The 23,135-nt window shown below is 42.8% G+C and overlaps 4 protein-coding genes and 1 long non-coding RNA gene across 12 annotated transcripts; 3 read left to right on the forward strand and 2 right to left on the reverse strand.

Moving 5' to 3' along the window:
- Window positions 1-482: 482 nt before the first annotated feature.
- LOC100826002 (chymomexicain) lies at window positions 483-1,071 on the forward strand. The gene is made up of 2 exons (XM_003561791.4): window positions 483-558; window positions 635-1,071. The coding sequence occupies exons 1-2, from the start codon at window positions 483-485 to the stop codon at window positions 1,069-1,071; spliced, it is 513 nt and encodes a 170-aa protein (XP_003561839.2).
- A 5-nt stretch (window positions 1,072-1,076) lies between these two features.
- LOC112269788 lies at window positions 1,077-2,882 on the forward strand. 4 transcript variants are annotated; one of them, XR_002961865.1, is made up of 2 exons: window positions 1,077-2,571; window positions 2,668-2,882. It is a non-coding gene; the product is annotated as an uncharacterized LOC112269788 (long non-coding RNA). The 4 variants fall into 4 exon arrangements; XR_002961864.1 differs by having other exon boundaries at window positions 2,671-2,882; XR_002961867.1 differs by having other exon boundaries at window positions 1,077-2,567.
- Window positions 2,495-5,568, reverse strand: LOC100826315 (serpin-Z1). The gene is made up of 2 exons (XM_003561792.3): window positions 4,215-5,568; window positions 2,495-4,099 (listed from the first exon to the last, which is right to left on the reverse strand). The coding sequence occupies exons 1-2, from the start codon at window positions 4,593-4,595 to the stop codon at window positions 3,299-3,301; spliced, it is 1,182 nt and encodes a 393-aa protein (XP_003561840.2). The 5' UTR covers window positions 4,596-5,568; the 3' UTR covers window positions 2,495-3,298.
- Window positions 5,569-12,301: 6,733 nt separating this feature from the next.
- Window positions 12,302-17,426, forward strand: LOC104581832 (prolyl 3-hydroxylase 1). Of its 3 annotated transcripts, XM_024456935.1 has the most exons (8): window positions 12,302-12,508; window positions 12,620-12,822; window positions 13,203-13,275; window positions 13,732-13,845; window positions 13,933-13,983; window positions 14,348-14,505; window positions 14,590-14,722; window positions 16,628-17,426. In XM_024456935.1, exons 1-8 carry the CDS (start codon window positions 12,425-12,427, stop codon window positions 16,985-16,987), a joined length of 1,176 nt encoding a protein of 391 aa, XP_024312703.1. In that variant the 5' UTR covers window positions 12,302-12,424; the 3' UTR covers window positions 16,988-17,426. The 3 variants fall into 3 exon arrangements, with proteins under 3 accessions (XP_024312703.1, XP_024312702.1, XP_010228908.1); XM_024456934.1 differs by having other exon boundaries at window positions 12,310-12,508; window positions 14,348-14,722; XM_010230606.3 differs by having other exon boundaries at window positions 12,315-12,508; window positions 13,732-13,827; window positions 14,348-14,722.
- LOC100829740 (purple acid phosphatase 17) lies at window positions 17,376-19,747 on the reverse strand. 3 transcript variants are annotated; one of them, XM_014897505.2, is made up of 8 exons: window positions 19,619-19,747; window positions 19,300-19,513; window positions 18,751-18,907; window positions 18,516-18,623; window positions 18,260-18,387; window positions 18,024-18,152; window positions 17,878-17,945; window positions 17,376-17,786 (listed from the first exon to the last, which is right to left on the reverse strand). In XM_014897505.2, the coding sequence occupies exons 1-8, from the start codon at window positions 19,738-19,740 to the stop codon at window positions 17,555-17,557; spliced, it is 1,158 nt and encodes a 385-aa protein (XP_014752991.1). In that variant the 5' UTR covers window positions 19,741-19,747; the 3' UTR covers window positions 17,376-17,554. The 3 variants fall into 3 exon arrangements, with proteins under 3 accessions (XP_014752991.1, XP_003558401.1, XP_024312704.1); XM_003558353.4 differs by lacking the exon at window positions 19,619-19,747 and having other exon boundaries at window positions 19,300-19,579; XM_024456936.1 differs by lacking the exons at window positions 19,300-19,513; window positions 19,619-19,747 and adding an exon at window positions 19,097-19,146.
- Between the last annotated feature and the right edge of the window lie 3,388 nt (window positions 19,748-23,135).

Below are 23,135 nucleotides of genomic sequence, written 5' to 3' on the forward strand. Positions count from 1 at the left end.
CCAGACAGTGGAACAGAATTCTGTTTCAACTACATATTGGAGCTCTTCAGTGGAGGCAGTTGAGCTAATATTGTTCACATAGGGATCTTGCTTATCACACACAATTCTCCCAGCAGTTCTATTTGGAGCCCATTTGCTAGCAGTAGTCTAACAGCATAATGCACAGCTGAGTGCCAGGGTTTATGTGGCCTTATTTTAGGATTTGCACAATCAGGCCCAGACAGCGGGAACAGGATTCTGTTTCAACTGCATATTGGAGCTCTTCAGTGGAGGCAGTTGAGCTAATATTGTTCACACACCGATCTTGCTCACCACACAACTCTCCTTGATGACTGTATAGCATATAATGGAGCTGAGATGGTCACTCAGTTCAACAGCCCACTCTCAATCCCAACGTGTTGTGCTTAGTAGTACTTCTGTATTGCACCCAGTCTCGAGGCCATCTGGAGCAGCTGAGCGATTACAACGTGTCCGCACCAGTGATGGCTGATGTTCCCATAGCTGTTGACTGGAGGAGCCACCCATTCATCCTGCCTCCGCTGGATCAAAGACGCTGTGGTAAGATTTGTTCTTCTAGTGTAACCTGTACTTATTCTCTCTTCTCACTGGCATGACGTGTTTTCTTTCAACATAGAATGCTGCTGGGCATTAGCAACCGCAGCATCTATCGAGGGCCTTTATGGGATCCGGACTGGTCTATCCCTCCAGCTTTCTGCCCAGCTGCTGGTGGACTGTGATGACACCAATCGCGGCTGCCGGGGAGGTTCCCCGCGGAAGGCCTTCAAATGGATCATCAAGAACGGTGGAATTTCAAAGGAGGAGGACTACCCTTTCACTGCTCAGCAGGGTGAATGCAATGAGTCCAAGAAAAAGAACCATGCTGTCAGTATCTCTGGATACACGGCAGTCGGCAAGACAGAGGCTGATCTGATGAAGGCTGTGGCAGCCCAGCCTGTCGTGGCTGGGCTCGCCTTGGAGAAGGATAATGCCTACATGAAGTACAAGGGGGGCATCTTCGAGGGTCCTTGTGGACCTTACCTGCATGCAGTCACTGTCATCGGCATTGGATAGTCAAGAATTCATATGGCACCTCCTGGGGAGATAAGGGTTACATGTACGCTAGGCGTGGGGTTCAGCAACCCGGGGGCATGTGTGGGATCGCTGCGAAGGCCAGCTACCCGAACATGTGAGTGCGACACATCTTGTGTTTAATAATAATAATAAAGTGAACACAAGTGTTGCTTGTGCCTTCTGTGTGACCTTGGTTGCCCTAACTCCTAATCATGCATGCATTCTTGGATGGTGACACGCACACCTTCTGTATAATTTTGTTTAGATGCTGTGCGTTCAGTTTTGTGAGCAGCCGTGTCTGGGTCGATATTCTAGTTGTATGTTTCAGAATGTTAAGGCTGCAGGTGCTGGCTTTGGTTTGCGGACAGAGGAGTTTGCTGGCAGCAGAAGGAACAGCAAATGATCAGAAGTGTAGTATATGCAGTGTTCACTTTTTACCCCAAGCTCCGCCTGTGGTATGAGATGAGAGCAGCTTATCAATGGGCTATCTTTGTTCTCTTAGTGTCAGCCCTCCTCCTGTTTGGGCAAAAAAATTCACCACAAAAGCAGAAGCGGATGCAGCCATGCATGTGCTCCTTTTTTAATGTCCGGCGTTCATTCATAGAGGTAATATTAGTTCCATGTAGATAAGGTTCGAGAAGAGAACAAAATTTAACTGCTTATTTTTCAATTTCTTGAGGATAATGAGCAGATCAATGATCAATTAGTGCCCTCACTGTTGTTAACAAATTGGTTTTAATTATGATGCATGGACAGGATGAGGATCTGTGGTGATTTACTTATTTGGGTATCTATCAAGTTGATGTTCAAATGTGACTTCTTGTTGTCGGTTTGGAGTGAGTGACCAATGGCAAGACTGCGATGGGCATCTTCCTCTGTGGGACGCCATGGCACGATAATATTTGAAACTGTTTCTTCATGGTTTACTTTTTTTTATATTAATACCTCCAAGACGTCTGATAAAATTCCTCTATGGGTTATATCATCTAATTGCTTAGTACGTCTGTTACCACAGATTGCTTTCATGATACACTAGGGAAGAATCAGTCACTTTTGTTTAATGTCTTTGCCAAAGTTGCTTAATGTAATTTTGTATTTTCCAGTGTGGAAATCTCTTGCATTTATGGTCGTGTTGTTTTATTGAACCTACATTGTGAATTACTTGTTTCCATTTTTCTGGAAAGATATTTGACAAAAAAATAATTCCAGCAGGTTAAATGTATCAGATGGGCATTACTCACTGTTCTAGCAGAATTCATCAATAATCAAGCTTCTGGTAGGTTAAATGTATCAGGTGGGCATCCAGTTGCTCAAATTCATGGTCCCAGTCTGGGACGGAAATTGTCAAGTTCAGGAAGAAAGTAGAACAGTAGGATTTCTTAGGTGGCGTGGTACATTTACTTTAGGTTAAGTTCTGTAGTTCTTGAATTTATTTGTGCAACTGAAATTTTAGGGTGATCTTCATGGTACTCTGCAAATTCTGCTCAGAGCTCAAAGTAGGTAAATATTTTCTTGAATGGCACGCTTTATGAATGCCATGCTCTCTGTAATACTTGTATTGAGTTCTCACAACTTTTTCATGATTTTCGTTAAAAGTAGGGAAATATTTTGTCAAGCTGGAGGCGAAGCTGTCCAGTGAATCCGATGGCCGCATTATTGAAGAATGCAATTTTCGCCTTTTCATCTATTCTTGGGAATGCCAGCAAACGAATGTTCTCTAGCTTTTACTATTGTTTGCCCTGATTAGGGCATTAGGCAGCTCGATGAGAACACTGATTTTGTATGTTATTTTTGGTATAATCATTTCCTCAGTTTCTAGGAACATATATTCTTGAATGAAATGACCAAGTGGGCGTGGGCTAGAGCATAGAGCGCGTGTTTTCAAACCCAGCCTCTCCCTTTCCATTATGAACCATAACGAAAACAGATCACAGGGAACGAGGGAAAGGGAGGAAGCTAGTCTGAGAAACCAGCTGTTGGCGTCCGCAATCGAAACACCTGGAAATGGCATGTCGTGTCGTTGGAACGTTCCGTCGCCAGGTCTATCCAAGGTACCATCATTGTATAGTCAGTTAGTCACCCCCATCCGGAAGTACAAAATCCTGATAGACAAATAAATTTAAACAATATGAAATTGCAAATACAGATTTATGGATCAAGCCAGTTGTAGACAGAAACAGATGATTATTTATTATTCCACTTTGACACCGAAGAATTTCTAGCAGAGCTAGAGCAAAGGATTGACCACCTGCCCTGCAAAAAGCACTAGGCCAGTCTTGTCCTCCTTGACGAGGAACAAGAATGGGTGATCCGTCACGAAGTCGACAACTTCAACGTGCTCCTCCCCCTCGATGGAGAAGCCCATTATCATGTCAGCCTCGGTGGATGCAGCGGCTATGGTTCCATCCTCGTTGACCTCAACAATGCACTCGTGAAGTACGTTTGCCACCGCAAGAGACTTGGGGCAGTCAATCATCCCTGCGAAGTCATACGAAAATTGGAACGGACGCTCGAGCCCCAGATCCTTTAGAAGTTTCGATGCCTCTATCTTGAGCGACACCTTGAACCTGGGGATCCTGAAGTCTCCCACTTGGACCGGTTCTGCAGGAACGCAGCTATCCAAGAACCCAGCCATGTCAGAGCTGAGCTCATGGACCAAGGGCTGTAAGCCATCACGCTCATCGGGGAGATAAATGTGCATGCTGAACTTGTGGTCGCCGCCGCCCTCATAGGGCAGCTGCAGGACTTTGAAGCCGGGATGGCAGCTGATAAGTTGTCTGTTTTTGCTCGTCATGAACGGCACGCGCACAGGGGCGCAGCTGCTTTTGTCACTGTCAGGCAAGAAGAAGTTGCCGTCCATGGTGTCATCGCGGTCGAACGGGTCCAGCCATGTGCCTCTCAGGTAGAGCGCATTGCCGATGACAATGATTGTATCGTTGTCCAGCTGGCCTTGCGGAATGAGCTCTCGGATGAAGCCATCCGTTTTGTCCTCGAACCAGCGGTTGATCTCAGCTCTGGCCTCGTCAGCCTTAATTTGGACACAGCAAAGAATGCAAAGAAGAAGAGTAGATATGTGATCCATCAAGTTCTGTCGCACCAACCAAGAGAAGCTGTTCCCGAATAATTAATGGATGGATGATTACCTTATCTTGGAAGGGCATGGCTCGCACCCCGGCCTTGTACTGAGAGGTGACCTTCTTTGCAAAATCGTGCCTAAGCGGGAACGATGAGTCCACCCAAACTCCTAGGGCGCACCGGATGTAAGGCTCCCCGCCGTTGTCCCCAGCGAAAATACCAGAGGCTACCTGAGAGGCGAGGGATGCATGCGCTGCGTCGCTAGAGGAGCCCAGGAAGGACACGATCTGGGCAAAGGTGTGGCCCGTGGCACTGGCAGCGAGAAGGACGAGCACAGAGTGGAAGGACAACGGTGAGATGGCCATGTTAGTTTTTTCGCTTCCAAGGTGGAGGAAGAGCCGCGTGGAGAGGGTGGCCAGGTCCCTGACGGCGCCAGCCATGCCCTCCATGCCCACGGAATGGTGGTGCCGGTGTGTACAGAGTTGCCGGGGAGGCGCAAGCAAGTACCAATTCCTTTATATCGGGAGCAATAGTCATTACAAGGACCGATTGGTTCCAGCCCTACGTGACACGTCAGGCACAGCCAAACAGCAAACCCCAACTCATTCCTATCCTAGAAAAACAGGCAATGTATTAATTTGTCTTTAGGGAGTGAATCACTGAAATAGTATTCCTCGAGAAGTTTCCTGGTTACTAAGAGCATCCACATTTTTTAAAATACCTACCTCTATAACCATCTCTAAGGCTTGGAGGTTGTCTCCAAGGACTGCAGGCATGTGCCTCTAAGAAATGAAGTTGAAAACCACCTCTTCATCTAGAGGCAATCTCTAAGGACTAAAATAGCATATCATGCTTGGAGAAAGGCTGAGTTTGAGATGCGAGGACTAGTTGTTCACGATGAAAATGAGTTTTTTTATATAAGCCGGGACCCAACTTAGAGGAGAAAAACTTTAAGCATTGAGCAGAAGGTGATGCGTGTGGAAGCAGTGAGTGGTCTCAGCTTAGAGACAAAACTGTCGATGGCCGGATGATTCAGAAATGGTATGTATTCTTTCGTGGCTAAGCTATGAAGTGGAGTATAAAATTGTAGCGGTCCATTATTAAGTAAAATTATTGTTAAGATTAATTAGTACTCAAAATAAATATCGGCCGAGGGCGTGGCACCTCCTCCAACTTCGATCAGCGCGCCGCCTTGGGCCAGGCCGCTGCCTTCGACCCCAACGGGCGCCGCTCCTGCATACGGGAGACCGCCGCCGGCAGCAACAGAAGCGATCGGGGCCCTCTGCCTCCCATCCTCTCTCTATGCTATGCGCGGTGGCGCGTGGTGGCGGGCGACAGCGCATGGTGGTGGGCGGCAGCGCAGAAAGGATCGGGGAGAGGATGAATGAACGAAAAAAATAAATCGGCAGGACGACAGGGCGCCGTCGGGCGTGGGAATCGGCAGGGGACCCTAGTCGTTCACCCCGTTCCACCTTTAAACCCCTCTCTATCTCCCCTGTTCCCCCCGAAAGGCCAGCAAGGCCCAGGCCCAGGACGCTGCACAGCCCAGGACGCCATCCCTCCACAGGCAAAGGCCAGATTTGTTGAAAAGTCCGATGTTTTCGCTCATTCGCGATTTGGTCCTAATTTCTGCTTTACAGTAGCATTGTTCATATTTATAAGTCCCTGGACTAATATTAATTTACAATCCAGTATTTTTTTGTTGGATCTCTATTTATAGACATATTACTATGCAAATGTCTATGTAAATATCATCATGTTCAATGTGTTTGTGTAATATGCATTTCCTATTACATGTGATATTTATGCCTCCGCAATTGAAATATATATTTCTTACAAGTTTGAGAGTTTTGTTTCATCAATTAAGTCTCAAATCGCATTATATGCACAAATTTGACTTAATTCAAGAAAAGACTCCTTTCGTAATAAGCAAAAATTATCACTACGTGAGTACCTCAGTTTAATTATATGCGAAACACAAGGTACTATAGACTTCTAATAACGGTAAAATGCTAAATGGCGTTGAATGTTCCGTGCGAACATACACTTTATCGAAAGCGACGAATTATCTCGTGTGCTGAGAGGTCTACATTGTGTCGGATGTACACAATGACTACCTTATTGAAAGCAGCGAATTTTTCGCGTAGAGCTGAGAGATCTACACCACTAATTGGTGACTATCTTCAAAGTGTTATTTGAGGTCTACACCAGATGAATTTAATGTCGCTTAAATTTCATACACTTTTGCAATTTTATTTACAACAATTACCACAACGGTTTTGCTTTACCCACTAGTAATTCACAAAATCCATGGTTTTCAACCCCATGTACGGCGAAATGATCAGGAAAGAGTTCGATGAACTTGCCCTCGACGGCCATAACTATCAAACCTGGGCAATGGACGTAAAAGTGAGCCTTGCGACCCGCAATCTTTCAGCGGCCATCCAACCCCTTCCGGAGGGACAAGCACCCATTGCAGATCTATACAAATATAATTCCTTATACATTATAAGGAACCACATCCATTCTGATCTCGAATTAGAGTATCTTATGGAAGAAGACCCGTACACATTATGGCTCGCCCTTCAAATTAGATATGAACGGCAGAAAGCTGTGATTTTTTCTGAAGCCACACATGAATGGACTCAACTCCGTCTACAAGATTTTAAATCCATTGGAGAGTTCAATCATGCCGTTCATAAAATTTGTTCAAAGTTGCAATTTTGCAAGAAGGAACCCTCTGAAGCGGAACAGATTGAAAAAACTTTATCCACCATGCTTCCGGCCGATAGGATCCTCCAGCAACAATATCGTGCACGCCAATTTAACATATTCTGATCTTATCCATGTTCTACTTCAAGCTTAAAAGCATGATGAACTCCTCATGAGGAATCATCATCAGCGCCCTGTCGGCGCTGCACCTTTGCCTGAGCTGCATGCCAATTTTCAGAAAAATAACAAGTTTGATGAATCATCTCGACGACCCACAAACTTCAAAGGCAAGCAAAAGAGCAACAAGAACTTTCAGCCACGTGTATCAGAAAAGGGAAAAGGTACTTTCAAGCCACAATATGATAAATCTAATATTTGTCAGAAATGTGGGTGCTATAAGAATATCACAAAGAAGTGCCGTACCCCCCGTCATTTGGTAGATCTGTACCTCTAATCCGTGGGACGCAAGCAACATGCTCAACAAGGACCAAGATTTGAATCACACTTCAATCTCCAATCTGACAATTCCAAGGAAACTGGTTGTTCACATGACATTATGGAGGAACCAAGTAACAACCTGCCACTCCAAACGTCCGAGGACCTAATGAGCACGGAGACCATGATCGTTGAATTTACTTCAAATGATATGTATGGAGACCTAAGCTAGTTTACCTATCTCCAAAATAGATATTATCTATATTTATGTCCAAATGTTGTTGTAAATAATTATAGTAAATGTTGTCAACATATTTTAATATTAAATTATTGTATCAACATAGTTTTCTACGGGAGTCAATCCAAAATGGACGAACAATTTTGCCTAGTGGACAGCGGCTCCATGAACTCTATACTTTAATAAGTTTTAGAGATATCCGTCGAAATGGGATTCATATAGAAACCCATGATGACAACAATTGGAATTTCTCATTCTAACAAAGTAACGGATATGGCAAACAAATTCTTGAAAAATCATTTCTTTATCGTCCGGATTGTACTATATATACATCAAACCTGTAGATCATGTTGCGTATAAAATAATTTTTCAGAATGTCAATACATTCCAGACATGGCATGATAGCCTTGTTCATCCTGACATCGGGATGATACGAAAATTATGAACAATTTTGTTGGTCATGCAGTTTTACACACTGCTGACTTAATTCACAAGTGAACAACTGCATATCGTTATAATTCCTCTATCCTATTTATATGTGGATATCTACCAAAGATTTCCCATCTGCGACTATTCGGTTAAATACCGATATCACCACCCCAATGTACATCAATGGCCCCTCATAGTTTTGGGATCTATGTGAGGATAACTGTATTTCCGTCACTTACAAATACCTCGAGCCCCAATCAGGGGGAGTTATTCATGGCTAGTACGCTGTCTATATCACCAAGGAGCATTTCCAAGCATTAGGGGGAGATCTCAAGTACAAGAAAGAATGCCAGAAAATCAATATGAATGTCCAACACATTTTCTCCTCAAATCCACGTACTCAAGGATCTGAACCTCTAGTTCAGAAAATCATTCATTTGCAACACATTGCAAATAATCTGACATACTCTTTTACTGACTACAACGGTATCATAAAAATCCTCTGAATCATGCAACTAATGTGCCTGAAAGAGTGGAGGTACCAATAAAAAACAACTTAACTCCCCATTCAATACATGAGGGGGAGAAATATGGTCACACCACATGATTCAGCTCCTTGCAAGCAACGAAGGAAACTTCTGAGTATACTCTAAAAAATCAGTAAATACAATTCAACTTCACGTTGACAGATACCAAATGGGAGTATCCGCCCAGTGGAAGGGAAACCTCCACAAACCCAGCTCAATAGTGCACACAATGACTAGGACATCGGAATACCTAGACTAAACCGCATTGGGAAACTGTGAATAGTCATCATGGGTATATAATCATCTATACGATGATCTCACGTCTGTCTGATCAACCCACTGAACCATGCACAAATATCTAGATTTTGGAGAATTATCAAAAGACTACAAAATTGTCGACATACATTTCTGCACTATAATTGCAAACAACCTCCCGAATGATCCTGGTCCAAAGACCATGGCCATGGCATAGGGTGTATACACTCGGACTGGATCAATCGTAGGATGCAATGCAAGCAGAATCAACTTCGCTCAATAAAAAGAAAGGTATCAGCGAAAGTAATACCTACACCAATTTTTCTTTCGAAAGAGGAATGAAAATAACGAGGTGGTGAAACTCAAAAGCGAGGCTTGTAGCACAAGGGTTCACACAGATACCCGAAACCAATTCTCCATATATGCATGGAATCATTTTCCGATAACATATTTCAATTGCAGTTCTAAATCGTCTATTTATGCAGTTGATAGACGCGGTGACAAAATATCTTTATGAGTCACTTATTTTGGACATATAGGTTCCTCAAGGAATCTCAATTTCCAAATGCACACGAAAGACGCGACATGTGTAGTGTAAAACCTTCATAAGTCATTATATGGCTTATTAGCATAGTCGGGGAAATTGGTACAACTGACTAAATGAGTTTCTTTCACTGAAGGACTACTCAAACATGATTGTCCAAGTGTATACATCAAGAAGTTTGGTGATACATACAATCACCTAAAGAAAGAATTCAAGATGAAGGATCCGGGTAAAGCCAAATTTACTTGGGTTCTCAAATATTATGGTACACCGAGGTACCTATATTTAGAAAATGTTGGAAAAATTTAGCATAAACAAATCTTATCCACCAAATCTCTCATGGTTGTTCGATACCTAGACGTAGAGAAAGATTCATTTAAGCTATGAGAAGATGGACAAGAAATATCATAACTCCAATACTATCGGATAAATTGACTCTGACTACTTATCAGATCCCACAAAGTTAGAAAAACCACATACAAATCATGTGCTATTGATTCGATTGAATCACCTACAATTATCTATGAAGATAATTCTGCTTATGTTGCATAAATGCAAACAGGTTATATCAAGAGCAATATGAGTAAACATATTGCACCTAAACTATTTTATCCTCATATACTACAAAGTGAGGAAAATAAACGTCTTGCGAACCAAATCATGTGATAACCTCGCAGATTTGTTCACTAAGTCCTTACCCAACTCCACATTTCAAAAATGTGTTTATGGGATTGGTATGCGACAACTTAAAATTTTGCAAGCATCAGGAGAGTGTTCACAAGAATTTAACCTGCTCACAACATCATATTGCACTCTTTTCCTATTATGAGTTTTTACTCACAAGTTTCTCATAAAAGGTTTTTAATGAGGTAATATCAACATAAGATTATATGTCGTATTATCTATTTTCCCCACCGGGCTTTTTAAAGATAATATACAAGACATATTTATTGTTCACAAAATTCAATATGAATTATCAAGAAACAATAATCAATATATGTTGTACCATTTTCTCCTTATTTTTCCCATTGGGTTTTTAGGAAGGAGTTTCACAACATATCAATATTAGTATTACTTTCCTCAATATTTTTCCCACAGGTTTTTGGAGGAAATTACAAGATTACAAGATTCCATGATGTTACAAGCATATACATAGCAACGGAGCAAATTGATCAAGGGGGAGTGTTAATATTAATTAGTATATGATCATTTAGGATTAATTATTAGTTAATTAATAGTTAACATGGTGGTTAACTAGTAACTGCTCGCGTCCCAATTTTCCCAATTTTGGGACGCCAATGCCAAATATTGGGGCGTCTGTGCATGCACAGGCGCCTCCTCTCCTTGTATAAATATAACATCAATCAATGGAACAATCATAGATTCATTCTCAATCATTTCATTTCACAACAATTATGTCTACAACTAGAAACGTGTCCACAATTCTCAAAAAGAAGAAAGCGTGTCCAGATCACAGTCTACCCAACGATACGAGCCCCTCCCCCAGTCACTGCTGAACCCTGCGCCGTTAACCGTTGCCTGTCAAAATACTCCATCCCTTTCACAAAACACATCATATATTTTTTTCTTTTTTTTTATAATACATCTCGTTTTTTTATTAGATACCGCACCCGTCAATAACTACTCTCATCCATTTAATCTTAAACCAATATGACTGCTCAAGTACTGTAAACGAGAGCTGTCTTGGTCAAAGTGCACAAATCTATACGAGGCACCCTTTGAAACATAGGATTACAAAACACAGAAATAGAATAACACAGGAATATGATAGGAATGCAAGTGGAAAACATAGGATTACATAACACAGGATTTTTTTTATAAGAACCGGCTGGAACATAGGGAAACCAAACATGGGAATGTAGAACTTAAGAAAATTAATTGCACCATTTTTTCATGAAGACAACATAATACTACCTCCGTTCCATAATTCTTGTCTCAAATTTGCCCAAAAATGGATGTATCTATTGCTAAAAAGTGTCTAGATATATGTAATATTTTGACAAGAATTATGAAACGGAGGGAGTATTTGATTAGCATCATACCAGCTCTTTAGTCAAGTGCATGTCTCATGTCATGAACTAGTTATATAGATTTTTAATATACAAATGAATTACATGTGGTGTCATTAGGTGAGAGTATCAAAAAATATTCGCCGCATGTATTTTAAAAGCCAATCAATAAGTCCTGATTTTGTTTATCCACACACTGCATGTGAATCTGATTAGAGATTATGGTTGTCAAAGACGGTATAGTTTCTTTGTTTGCCTCGACCAACGCAAAGGATAGAAAAAAAATGAGGTCAGAGTGGATGTTTGGTTTCCTTTGCTTTTCCTATGAAAATACATGTATAGGAAACTTTCCTTTGGTTTTTCTATGATAGATTCCTGTGTTCCAAAGAATCTAAAGGATTATTTTCCATAGGAATCCTTTCCTCCAAAATTCCTTCAAAAAAATTGTGATCCAAAACGAGCCTGAGTTGTTTATTGGAATGGAGGGAGTACTCCAAGAAAACTCCATGGACCGTAGGATGCAGGTTGGCCATTACGGCCCAAGACACGGAACATTGATACTCAACTAGTGTATTTTTTAGTCAACAGTGTTGTTGGTATTTGAGAAGATTAGTTGTTTCTGGTTTTGCGGAGTACTGGGTGAACACCAAATCCCTTCTAATTACTCTGTACCAAACAACCATTTGGGGCTTTAGTTATTTTCAATTTGAAATGGATAATATCTTATGAACATTGCAAAAACACTAGTATTCCCTCGATGCATAAAAAGTGTCGTCCATTTGTACTAAGTTAGTATAAATTTTGTATTAAGTATGCGATACGTTTTATGAATTGGAGGGAGTACCAACCAAGGCCTTAGTTTTTTTTAGACATTCTATGTGAAGTGTTTTTAATTGCTACAGAAATGAAGTGCTTTGTTACGAGAAAGTAGGAATAATTCCTTCTAATCCCTCTCTACCAAACAGTGATTTCTAATTTGAAGTACGGGGTAGTAGATTTTTTGAGAGGTTCTAATGTGGAGCAGATAATACTAAAAAACACTGGTGTCAATGGCCTTGGTAAGTTGGAATCTGAATCCGGCCTCGACCTGACCTCCAAATCCCCAACCATGGCCGCTTCCCCGCCGCCGATTGCTACCGTGGACCACCCCCGCCTTCTCCTCCATGGTTTCCTCTCCCCCGAGACCTGCAAGGTAAATCATACTCCTCTTAAACCCTCTTAAACCCTCCTCCGAATCCTCTTAAAACCCTAAACTCTAGCTTGGAGGGATCCGAATCGATCATCTGACACGGTGCGTGGCCAGGAGCTGGAGTTCGTGCACCGGAGCTGCGGCACGGCGGGGTACCGCCCGTCAGTGGTGTCTACGTCGCTGCCGCACCTGGCTGCCACTGGCTGCGGGCACCTCCTGCTCCCCTTCGTGCCTATCCGCGAGCAGCTCCGCGACGCCGTCGAGTCCTTCTTCTCGTGCCACTTCGACCTCTTCGTCGAATTCACCGGACTTATCAGGTTCTAACCAATCGCATCACCCCTTTCTATCTTGTCGATTGTAGTAGTACTAGTTTCACATCAGCATCGACAGTGTCTTGGATGCTTTGATTAGAGTAAGTTTCTTAAAACCTCTAAACTGTCGCAAAACCACACTTCTAAGAACTGATTTCAAGGAGTTGCTTTCTTTTGGCCAATAATTTTTTGCAATTCGTTATTATATTTTCCCTCTCTTATAATTCTTGCAACTGCATAACAGTAGATAATCCACCTTATAGATCTAGAAAATTGTTGTCTAATACAAATAGACCTTACTGTCGAAGTTGGTGAAAGGTAGCTTCTGACAATACTTGAAACTAGTAATGCTTTCGGTATTGAAAACCTATTTATTGGGTATGCAGTTGGTGCAAGGGAGCTTCTATTGGATGGCACAGTGACGACAATAAACCTTATCTTAGACAAAGAGTCTTCACGGTGAGGACCAAACTGGGCTTGGGAATTCAGCTTGTTAGCCTGGTTTCTCTTCCCCTTTACATGTCGAGTTTTTTATTTTCTTACAGTGATATCACACAACGCTTGGTGCTTAACCGCCATGTTGGTGAGATGTTTAAGTTCCTAATTGTATAGAGTGCACATGCCATTATGTATCCTGCATGGAATTACTAAACCACTTTAAGTACTTGCATGCACACTGTAAGAAATGATCATGACACTATGTATGCTGAAAGTTTGGATCATTGTGCATATTATCCTTGTTGCTAGATAATGACATCCATATGCAATATGGGGATTGTTTTTAGTTCTACTTTGCTTATCACTTATGAGTTTTCCCCCCACCTTGATCAATTGACCTTTTGTTTTCTTCTTTTATATGTAATCTTTTCACACGCTGACCTTTTGTCTCCTCTCCTATCATCTCTTAATACAAAGGCTGTGTGCTACTTGAACAATCATGGAAAGGACTATAAGGGTGGAATTTTGCGGTTTCAGGATGGGGAACCCTCCTGTGTTGTTCCAGTTGCTGGTGTAAGCAGCACACACACAGTACATGCATTTATCAGAATAGTCATTTATGTTGTCAATATATTTTTCAATATTAATTTCTTGCATCTTATAAGTATTTTTTTCCAGGATGTTGTCATCTATACTGCTGACAGTCGTAATGTCCACTGTGTAGATGAGGTACATTTCTTTTTCCTGTGTGGGTCAGCTGCTTTTATGTACGCTTATTCTCCTATAGTAGTGTTGATTATCATTTTTTCTACCTTTATTTCGATATTATGAGAGCACTATTGTTGTTAATGTTTTCCTTTAACGGATCAAATACAAAAGTGTGTAAAAGCAAGCTGTAGAAGTGGCAAGAGCTAATTCTAAACTAATTGTTTAGTTATGAAATGTTTATGCTCTTTCCTTTGCATAGATTTTTGCAGAAAAGAAACTCAGTTCATTAGCAGTCGTGGTGTTATTTCATCAGGAAAATTTCAGTCCATTGATGCAACACAAGCCATTTCTTATTCACTAACAAACTATAGTAAGTCTTTTACAGGTCACTGAAGGTGAAAGGCTCACCGTTACTCTTTGGTTCACCAGAGATAGTGCCTATGATGAAGATCCAAAGCTCCTTGCTTTTCTCTCCCAGACATCATTGAGCTATGAGCCAGCTTTTCAGAATTCTTACATTCCTTTACCAGCCTCGGATAACATGTACTGGTTTTCCTATGATCAGTCTGGTTTTGATATACGATATGCTAGATTGCACATTCTTGGATTTATTTTCTGTGCAAGCAGTGACCAAGACAGTAACAGTAGATCTGTTCCAGCATCTGAAGACCCTATAGAGTTGCTTGGGAAGCCACTACGAGTTGGGAGGAGATACGATGTCTTCGAGAAGATATTTGCCAACAGCTTACATGCTCTTCAGGTATCCACTAAACTTTTTGATAATTCTGCAGTAAGATTCAGTGCATTAGGATCATCTCCGTCACTTCTGACCATTTTTAAGGGAAGGATACAGTAGGGGGGAGTCCTGCTGTTAGAAACTTAGAATATATTAAAATTTGTGGTGAGAGTCCTACTGTTAGAATAGATTAAAATTTGTTAACTGCGCATAGATAGTAAAAAAAACTGGGGAAACAGGAAACAAATGAAACAGCCATCCCTGCTACTGGGAGATGCTATAAAATATGACTTACTATGAAGCCTACTCCCTCCGATCCTAAATTCTTGTAGGATCAGAGGGAGTACCTCTTAGCAAACCTATCTCATTAAGGAACCCCTTTTCCTTTTATACTTTTTTTTGTAGCTGAACGGAAGGGCAGTCCCTACCTTAATTTTTTCTTTTTATAAAATGAATGCTGAAAGAAATACAGAGTCTTGTTTGTACACCGAGAAACACAAAGAGAAGGGAAGGAGGAGAAAAACCTTACCGGATTTGCTTGGAGAGGTGTCGAACTCCAAACTAGTTTGGAGTACGAATTTGTCCAGTTTGATCGGAAGTCACGACCCGATTCTCCATACTCAAGAGGAACCTGAAAAATGGATTCAATGGCTAACCTGATGCAGGCCCGTAGGTGTTTATGGCTTCAAGCAGCTTGGCCCTTGTGGGTAACGGCCAGCGGCGACTGGACGGCGGCACAGACATGATGGCAGGAGCGACGGTGACCACAAGTTACCTCCATGCAGTGGCTCCGCGCATCACCTCCGTCGTAGGCAAAGCTTCATGCCCTCTAGCAAGAATCCATCGGACTGTTCGTGAGCCACTGCGGCTGGAATTCTGTCAAGGAGGCAGTGGCGAGCAGCTTGCCACTTGCCAGTGCTGGCATGTCCGAGGTTCGGGGACCAACAGGTGAATGCTGGCATGGTTGCATGCAGCGGGCTCGGCGTATGGGTGGATCAGTGGAGCTAGGAGGGGGAGGATGGGGATCGCCATGGTTGGGAAAGAACAGAGTCGGCAGCAAATTTTCCCTCCATTTATTTCTAATCCTGGTTTTGGTATTTGTTGGCACTAACTGGACCAGCAACGTGCCATATATTCATTCTGTACACGAAGTGTCTACTAAGACAAAAAAAAATCAGATTCACAAATCGGGGTCATTGGATTCACGAACCAACCGACGGATTCATGGGAAGTGGCGAATCGAGCGAACCTGGCAATTATGATTCCCAGGCTATTTAACTTCTCAAAACTATTCCAGGAAGAGGTTGATAATAAATTTCCAAGAAATATTCTATTGTTCGGAAGTTTCAAGATGTCCTGTTTGAAAATCAATGAATTTGAATTTGATCAACATCTTGTTGTAAGCCAAGTTTAGCCATGTATATCCTAGGAATAAGATTTTTTTTCCCCATTTTCTGTGGAAGGCCGATCAGACAGCTTGAAAAGATGATCCATTTGAACTAGTTCCCAGATGGGGGGCTGAGTTAGGATATGCGCCGAAAAAACTTAACAAAGGGATATCAGAACTGCTGAAGAATTTATGAAGAGATAGCAACCACATTTTATTTCCCTCTTAATATTTTTATATTTTTCTGGCTATGCATTTCCTGCAAGTTTAAGATGCCATCACTTCAATGGTATTGTAGAACTTTGATTTGGAAGTATGACTTATTTATTGTTTGGGCTTGCTTGTTTGACAATTATAGTTGAATGATTACGCCATGGCAACATGTGAAAATATCTGTGCTTGTCCTAGAGAATTGCATCTTCCCCGATTAGCAAGCCGAAACATTTTTTGAGAATATAAACAATGCACTTTTTACCTACATATTTTAAGTGGCCTGCCTTTTCTCTGAAGTGAGTTGCATTCATTACAAATCTCTTAATCAGGTGGTGCAGTTCTACTACTGGAAAGCACCTGAGTTGGCAGCAAGGAGAAAACAGACTGCTGGTGGTTCAGAAACAGTTTGCAATCATACTATACAAATACAACAATCAAGAGGAATGAAACTACCATTGCCGTGCGACCATGGCCTTGCACAAACCATATTTGGATCTTATGACAATATGGAGTTTGCTTTTGAATGGAGCGATTTTGTGTTAGCAGTTGCTATGTGGGAGAGTTATTCAGAAGAATTGAAGAGAAAGTTGTCAACATTTCTGCCCTTTTGGCTGTCCAATGAAACAATTTTTGTTGTTAATTCCTCCGAAACCCAGGTATATTGTGAAGGGAATTCAGCACTGACCTGATGATATGGAAATATAGCATAACGATAACATAAATATGACGTTATCTAGCATTAATCCAACAAATCTTTGGAGAGTCTTGGATTTAAATGTTAGCTCTTACCTGTTCTATTTTGAAGAACGTTCTATATGAGTCGTCAGTTACCTTGCAAGCAGGTTATATTTACTTTTTGCCTGCGTTTTCACAAGTGTAAATTTAGTATACTATTTATAGTTTTCATGCCTGATGTAATAGTTTTTAGTACTTCTTTCACTCTTAATAGTCTTGCACTCTTGTTGAATCCTTACCAATATGCAAAGGTGACTACTTAGTTTATATGCCATCTCTCTAAATGTGTATCACATAAGTAAATCCCTGTGACTGTTTTATCCATCAGAAGTTCAGAACCAATGAATGAACACCAACATACTTGTACAGAATTCACAGCCAGTCTAATATTTATTCAGCAGCGAACCACACACCATAATTAATGCCAATCTATTTCCTTCTCCACTGTTACCACAGTAGCACATTCAATTTTTTACAAATAGCATAGCCGAGCTAATTCTCTGCCATGGTCTGCATCTGCCTCATTTTTCAGTGACATAGATGGAGGGCTGGAGGTGGCTTATTTTACTTGAGCTCCACTGGTACAAGATGTTCCCAGAAACATCATAAAAGATGAAGTCAGCTTGGTCCTGGTTTAGCTGGAGGGACATGAACCCTTGTCCATCATAAAAGAACTGGAGATTATCATCATTTGGCTGGTAGACCCCTCGCCATGCTTTTGAACCACCTCCACTAGTGAAGTATTGGATTGGACTGGAACAACAGATGCGGTTGCATTAAGGTTAGACAACTTCCCGTGCATGTTCTACTCTAAAAAGAACGATTTATATCAAACGATGTTAACCTGTCTTTACTGCTAATGTGTTCCAGGCAGTGGTCGTGCCCATTGATATAGAAGTCAATGCCGTTAACCTGGAATGGCATGAAAGTATCATAAAAAGATCATTTGTCTGGACTTTTTAAACTAATAGTGAGGCTACTTGAATAAACCTTGAGGACGGGAAGAAGCAATTGCAGTAGCTCCTTGGTGTCCCCGTGGTCACTGACACTCCTCATGGTATGATGGCCAATAGCAATCTTCCACTTTGCAGTTGATTTCTTCATCTCCTTGTCCATATCCTAGATTGGAGCATTTACAGAAAAGAAATGTCAGTTCGTTTTGCTTTGTAACACATCTGGTCTTTTGTTTTAACATGGATGGCGATTCTTTCATTCGAAATGTGCACCTTCAGCAGATCAGCTATGTATGTTTCTCGAGGTGCCACTTCTCTCCAGTCGTAGTGACTGTCCTTTGGGTGAGTCCAGTACTTGAGTTGAAATGGGGTGGTGTCGATGAAGAAGATATCCACAATTTCTGTGAAAATCGCGGTAGGTGGTAAAGAGAGTCAGTCCACCAGAGTTTCACATATATAAAATCTTTTTTCCTCTGAAATGAATAAATCTAGCATGTTTTCCCAGCCACAAAACAAAATGATTATCTACCTGCATTAACAATGAATGATCTCATGCAAAAGAATCTCTCATCGAGCTTCTGCAAGACTGGGCTAAGCTGTGCTAGCGCATCACCCCTGTAGTCATGATTCCCTAGGACTGGGAGAAACAAAAACACCCAAGTCTTAGTCACAGACTCAACAGTCACAGCTTAGCAACACAACGAGATAAACATTGAAGTGCATCGAGTAGAAATAAAAGGAGAGGGGAAATAATTGGATCCTACCGAGGTACCACGGCTTCTGCAAGCTCTTGGCGGTGTAGATATTGGTGAAGGATTCTTCAAACTGCTGGTCATGGACGCCCGTGAGGCCGTTCTCGTAGAAGTTGTCCCCGGTGGAGACCACGAAGTCGATGTCCAGCTTCTCCCCAATCTTCCCCATCTACACGGAAAAAATAAAAATAAATAAAATCCCCGACCATGGCTCAGCAGACAGTAGCAGTTCCCGAACTTCGATCTTCCAATCCATGGAGGGAGGGAGACACGCAGAAGGGAGCCAGAAGGATTTTTGTTTAAAAAAGGAATAAAGGAGACAGAGAAGATCAGGCGCAGGCGAAGGGCCGGTACGCGCCTTTCCGGCGGAACAACGACGACCTTTTTTCCCATTAAACAACGGCCGAAACGACAAGTGGCTATGCCAACAGCCTACCAAACGGTTTCATTCCCTCTCCTCCACTCCTCTTCCTCCTTCCCTTCCCCTGGCTGTCCAATCAAAATCCTAACACGAACCAGCGGATCAAATTCAAAGGAGATCAGGCGAAAGATGGGGGGTACCTGCTCGGCGACCCTGGACTGGTTGTAATTGCCCTTCCGGCCCCAGTCGCCGACGACGAGCAGGCTCAGCGACCCGTCGTTCTTGGCCGGGTGCTCCACCCGGGTGAGCTCGGCCGCGGCGACACCAGCGGCAACGGCCAGGAGCGCGAGGAACGCGGCCATCGGAGCGCGGCTTCTCGCCATGGGGATCGATCGATGGCCGGATGGCGAAGGGCTGGGCACGGCAGCAATGGGGTTAAGGCAAGCGAGAAAGCGATGGACAGTACGATGCGGATATATAGTGGTAGCGGATCGAGCCCGCAGGGTTCAAGAGGGATACCAGGGCAAGTTAGTGGTTACATGCACTTGGTTCTGGTTGGTTAGCTGCCTTGCAATCGCAAGCAAGCAAGCAATAGTGTTTTTCTTCGAGAAACACTGGGGCACGCATACACCATTAGGCATACACACGTAACACCTGCTAAAAAGAAAGGTCAGGAGATAATTTTATAGTTATCACAAACGCAGTGCTGCCAGCGGGGTTTGATCTATGCGATGGATCAAGAGTCCTAATTAGGCAGGAGGTACTTTCTAAAGGACAAAATAAAGTTGGCACACGAAAGGCTGTCGAATCGTCGACTTGTCACTTTCCCCAATTGGTGAGTGGCCAGCCTTTCTGTTTGGAGCTTTGTGCTTTCTTATTGCCTCTCGTGGCAATTGGGAGATACCAAGATGATGTTGTTTTTTGTTTTCTACTCCAGTACTCCTCATCTACAGCACGCGATATATAACACGATCGGTGTCATTGTTTTCCATGTGGTACTCGCGCGCATGATTGGGGTATCGTGGAGCGGTTCGCGCAACGAGTCTCATCTCTCATGGGTGGGAGGTGACACTGCTGACTTGGATCACGATGGCTAGAGAATTGTAAGGTTCAAGCGTAATTAACATCAAACTGTGTTACGTACGAACCAATCAGGTTCGTCGATAATTCGCGGTGTAAAAGTAATCTACGGTCTCTGCCTTTTGTCTTGCAGCGAGTTTGGCCCCACCATGTGCGAGCATTATTGTAAGTGCCACCATGGCGCGGCATTTTCTTCGGACAGGTCACAAGTTCACAGCTCAGACAGCTATAACAGCGTCTCCAGCAGAGGCTCAGAGGCTCCCACGCGGTGTCCGGCACAGCCATTTTTAAAACCGTTTGGGTTCCATTGTAACCCACCCGCGGATCCAATACCAACTCCCCCAAGAAATGAAATTAAGTAAAATTTAACTAAACTCGGCGAAATTTAAATGAAGACGGCAAAATTTAACTGAAACTTAATTAAACATAGAGTTTTTTATTACAAAATATTTAACTAAAAAACCCTAGCCTAGTCCTCGCGGGTAACCGGCGCGATGGAGGGCATCGGCCTCCTCCACCGTCAGCCAACGGCGGATCCACCTGTTCGCGTCGACGACGTCTAGTCTGCATCTGAGAAGAACGCTGGCGAGCAGGAGGAGGGCGAGAGGAAGAATGGCGACGGCGCGCCCCCCCGAGGCAACCGACAGGCGCGACGGTGCTTTGACCCGGCAGACCGCCATTACTAGCCTCGGGAGCCGAACGGATGCCGGTGAAGATGATTAATGCCGCTGACAGGGCAGGCCTGCCACATTTACGGGTGAAGCCGGCGGCCCCGCTCGCCTCCCCTTGGGTTGGGTTCGGCCTGGGGGCGCCGGCGCTAAAGTTGGGTCCCGCCGGATGAAAAAACAATTTGGGGGCCACGGCTGGGTCATTTTTTTGGCGCTGGCGCCCCCCAAGCCCGTTTAGGGGTCTTTAGGGGCCTCGACTGGAGATGCTCTAAGAACTGGCGAAGGGAGTGAAAACTGACCCACCCTCCTGTGCACGTACGACGTATGCTTTTATACATTGGGCGACAATATGCACTTAAATGTTGAAATCCTCCTAAATCAGCTTCGAAATAGTTTTGTTCAATGGTTAATGCACCGGTTGATTTCAACTGATTTGGACTTAGAAAGTTAAAACTGAGTGAATTTTGAGGATCTAGAATTTTCAAAGTTTCTGGATCTAATTGACACCTAACATATAATACGAGGATGTGTAGTATACTTTCGGTGGCGGAGCTAGACAAGAAGGTCCAGGGGAGGCGACAGGTTGAAAAATAGCTATTTCGCTAATTATAAATCTAAATATGCACCTGGTAATGAAAGAAAATTTCTGAGCCGGGGGGATGACGGCCCCTCCGAACTGCACTAATTTCCACCAATGCATACTTTACTCATTAGGGCATCCGCAATGGCTGACTCTTAACCACTCTTATTTAAAATTTGCTCGCGTGGAAGAAGAGAAATAGAAGAGAGAAAAGAATTGGCTCTTCGTGAAGAGTCAGACTCTTAGGACATCCGCAATGGCGGACTCTTATTTAAAATTTGTTTATGTAATGAAAGAAAAATAGGAGAGATAAGAGAACCGATTATTCATGGAGAGTCGGACTCTTAAGGAAAGAATCGACTAAGAGTCAGCTAAGATTTAGCTAAGATTCAACCTTTTAACCATTATACAACGTCTCATTTAATGATAACAAATCATCTAGAGTCAGTTTAAAGACACAGGCCATTGCAAGTGTTATTTTATCGTTGACTCCAGATGTCGTGGAGAGTCAGTACTGACTCTACTATTTTGGATGCTCCTAATGAAAGAATTGACCAAGAATCACTTAAGAGTTAGCTAAGAGTCGATTTTTTAACCATTGCACAACATCGCATTTAATGCTAACAAATTATCTAGAGTTAGTTTAAAGATACAAAACATTGTACGTGTTATTTTACCTTTAACTCTAAATGATGTGCAGAGTCAATACTGATTGTACTATTCGGATGTCCTTAATAATCCGGAAGCTATTGGGGTACACACGGTAGCAGAAATACCATTTCCACCGCGTGGACTTTGCAGTTTTGGATATTTCCTTCTTCTTTTTTTCTCATATTTTGCCGTCTAATTTTATGCATGCTCGTAGTGTTATTTGTCTTTTCTTTTTTGACAGAAGGCTCTGATGGTTTTCGCAGCTCTATTGATGGTAAGTGATCGCTACAATGTCCACGGGGAAACTCAAAAGAAAGCTAGACGACCGTTTATATATCGACCCCATTACACAAAGTCTTGCCATGAATTTTCAGGAGAAAACTCAAAAGAAAGCCAGTACGTAAGTTGGCCGGTAACGCAGAAGCTTAGCGCTCTGTTAATTCCTGTACCAAAAGGGCGCAATAATTTCGTTACAATAAGTACCCCTGGTGTGATGGATGCATGACCCGTACAGGCACAACAGCCGTTAATTTCCGTCACGCATGCTGTTGCCCAGTGCGGCGCGCGGGCCGGTGTGCGAATATTCGAGGTACATGTTCCGATAGGTTCGATATATCCGCGGGATATTCTTTCGTACCGTGACAGGCTACTATACACCCTCTCAAAGTCTCACGTGCTACTACGATCTCTTGTTAACAGGGGTGGATTTCTTTTTCGTACGTACCGCTCGACTCGGCTCAACACAACTCAAGTCCGTATTCCATTACCCCTAATGTCCACAACATAATATAACCCCGCCAAGCCAGTGAACAGTGACGTATTCCATGCATCTAAATAGATATGCAAGTTTGGTAGGTGTTGAGATCTCGTAGGTGTTCCAAAAATTCATCTCGTAGGTGTTTAATTTTTGACTAACCTTGTTTTTAGAGGAACTTTTGACTAACCCAACCGTCATGAATGCCCTTCGTGCTTTTCAGCCGCGTCAACGGGCGAGTTGGGCTGAGCTAAGCCCGAGAAGCAGGAACGGCCCCGTGAGATGATGCCCAGTCCGACTAGT

The sequence above is a fragment of the Brachypodium distachyon genome, chromosome 1 (assembly GCF_000005505.3).
Source record: "Brachypodium distachyon strain Bd21 chromosome 1, Brachypodium_distachyon_v3.0, whole genome shotgun sequence".
Classification (NCBI taxonomy): domain Eukaryota; kingdom Viridiplantae; phylum Streptophyta; class Magnoliopsida; order Poales; family Poaceae; genus Brachypodium; species Brachypodium distachyon.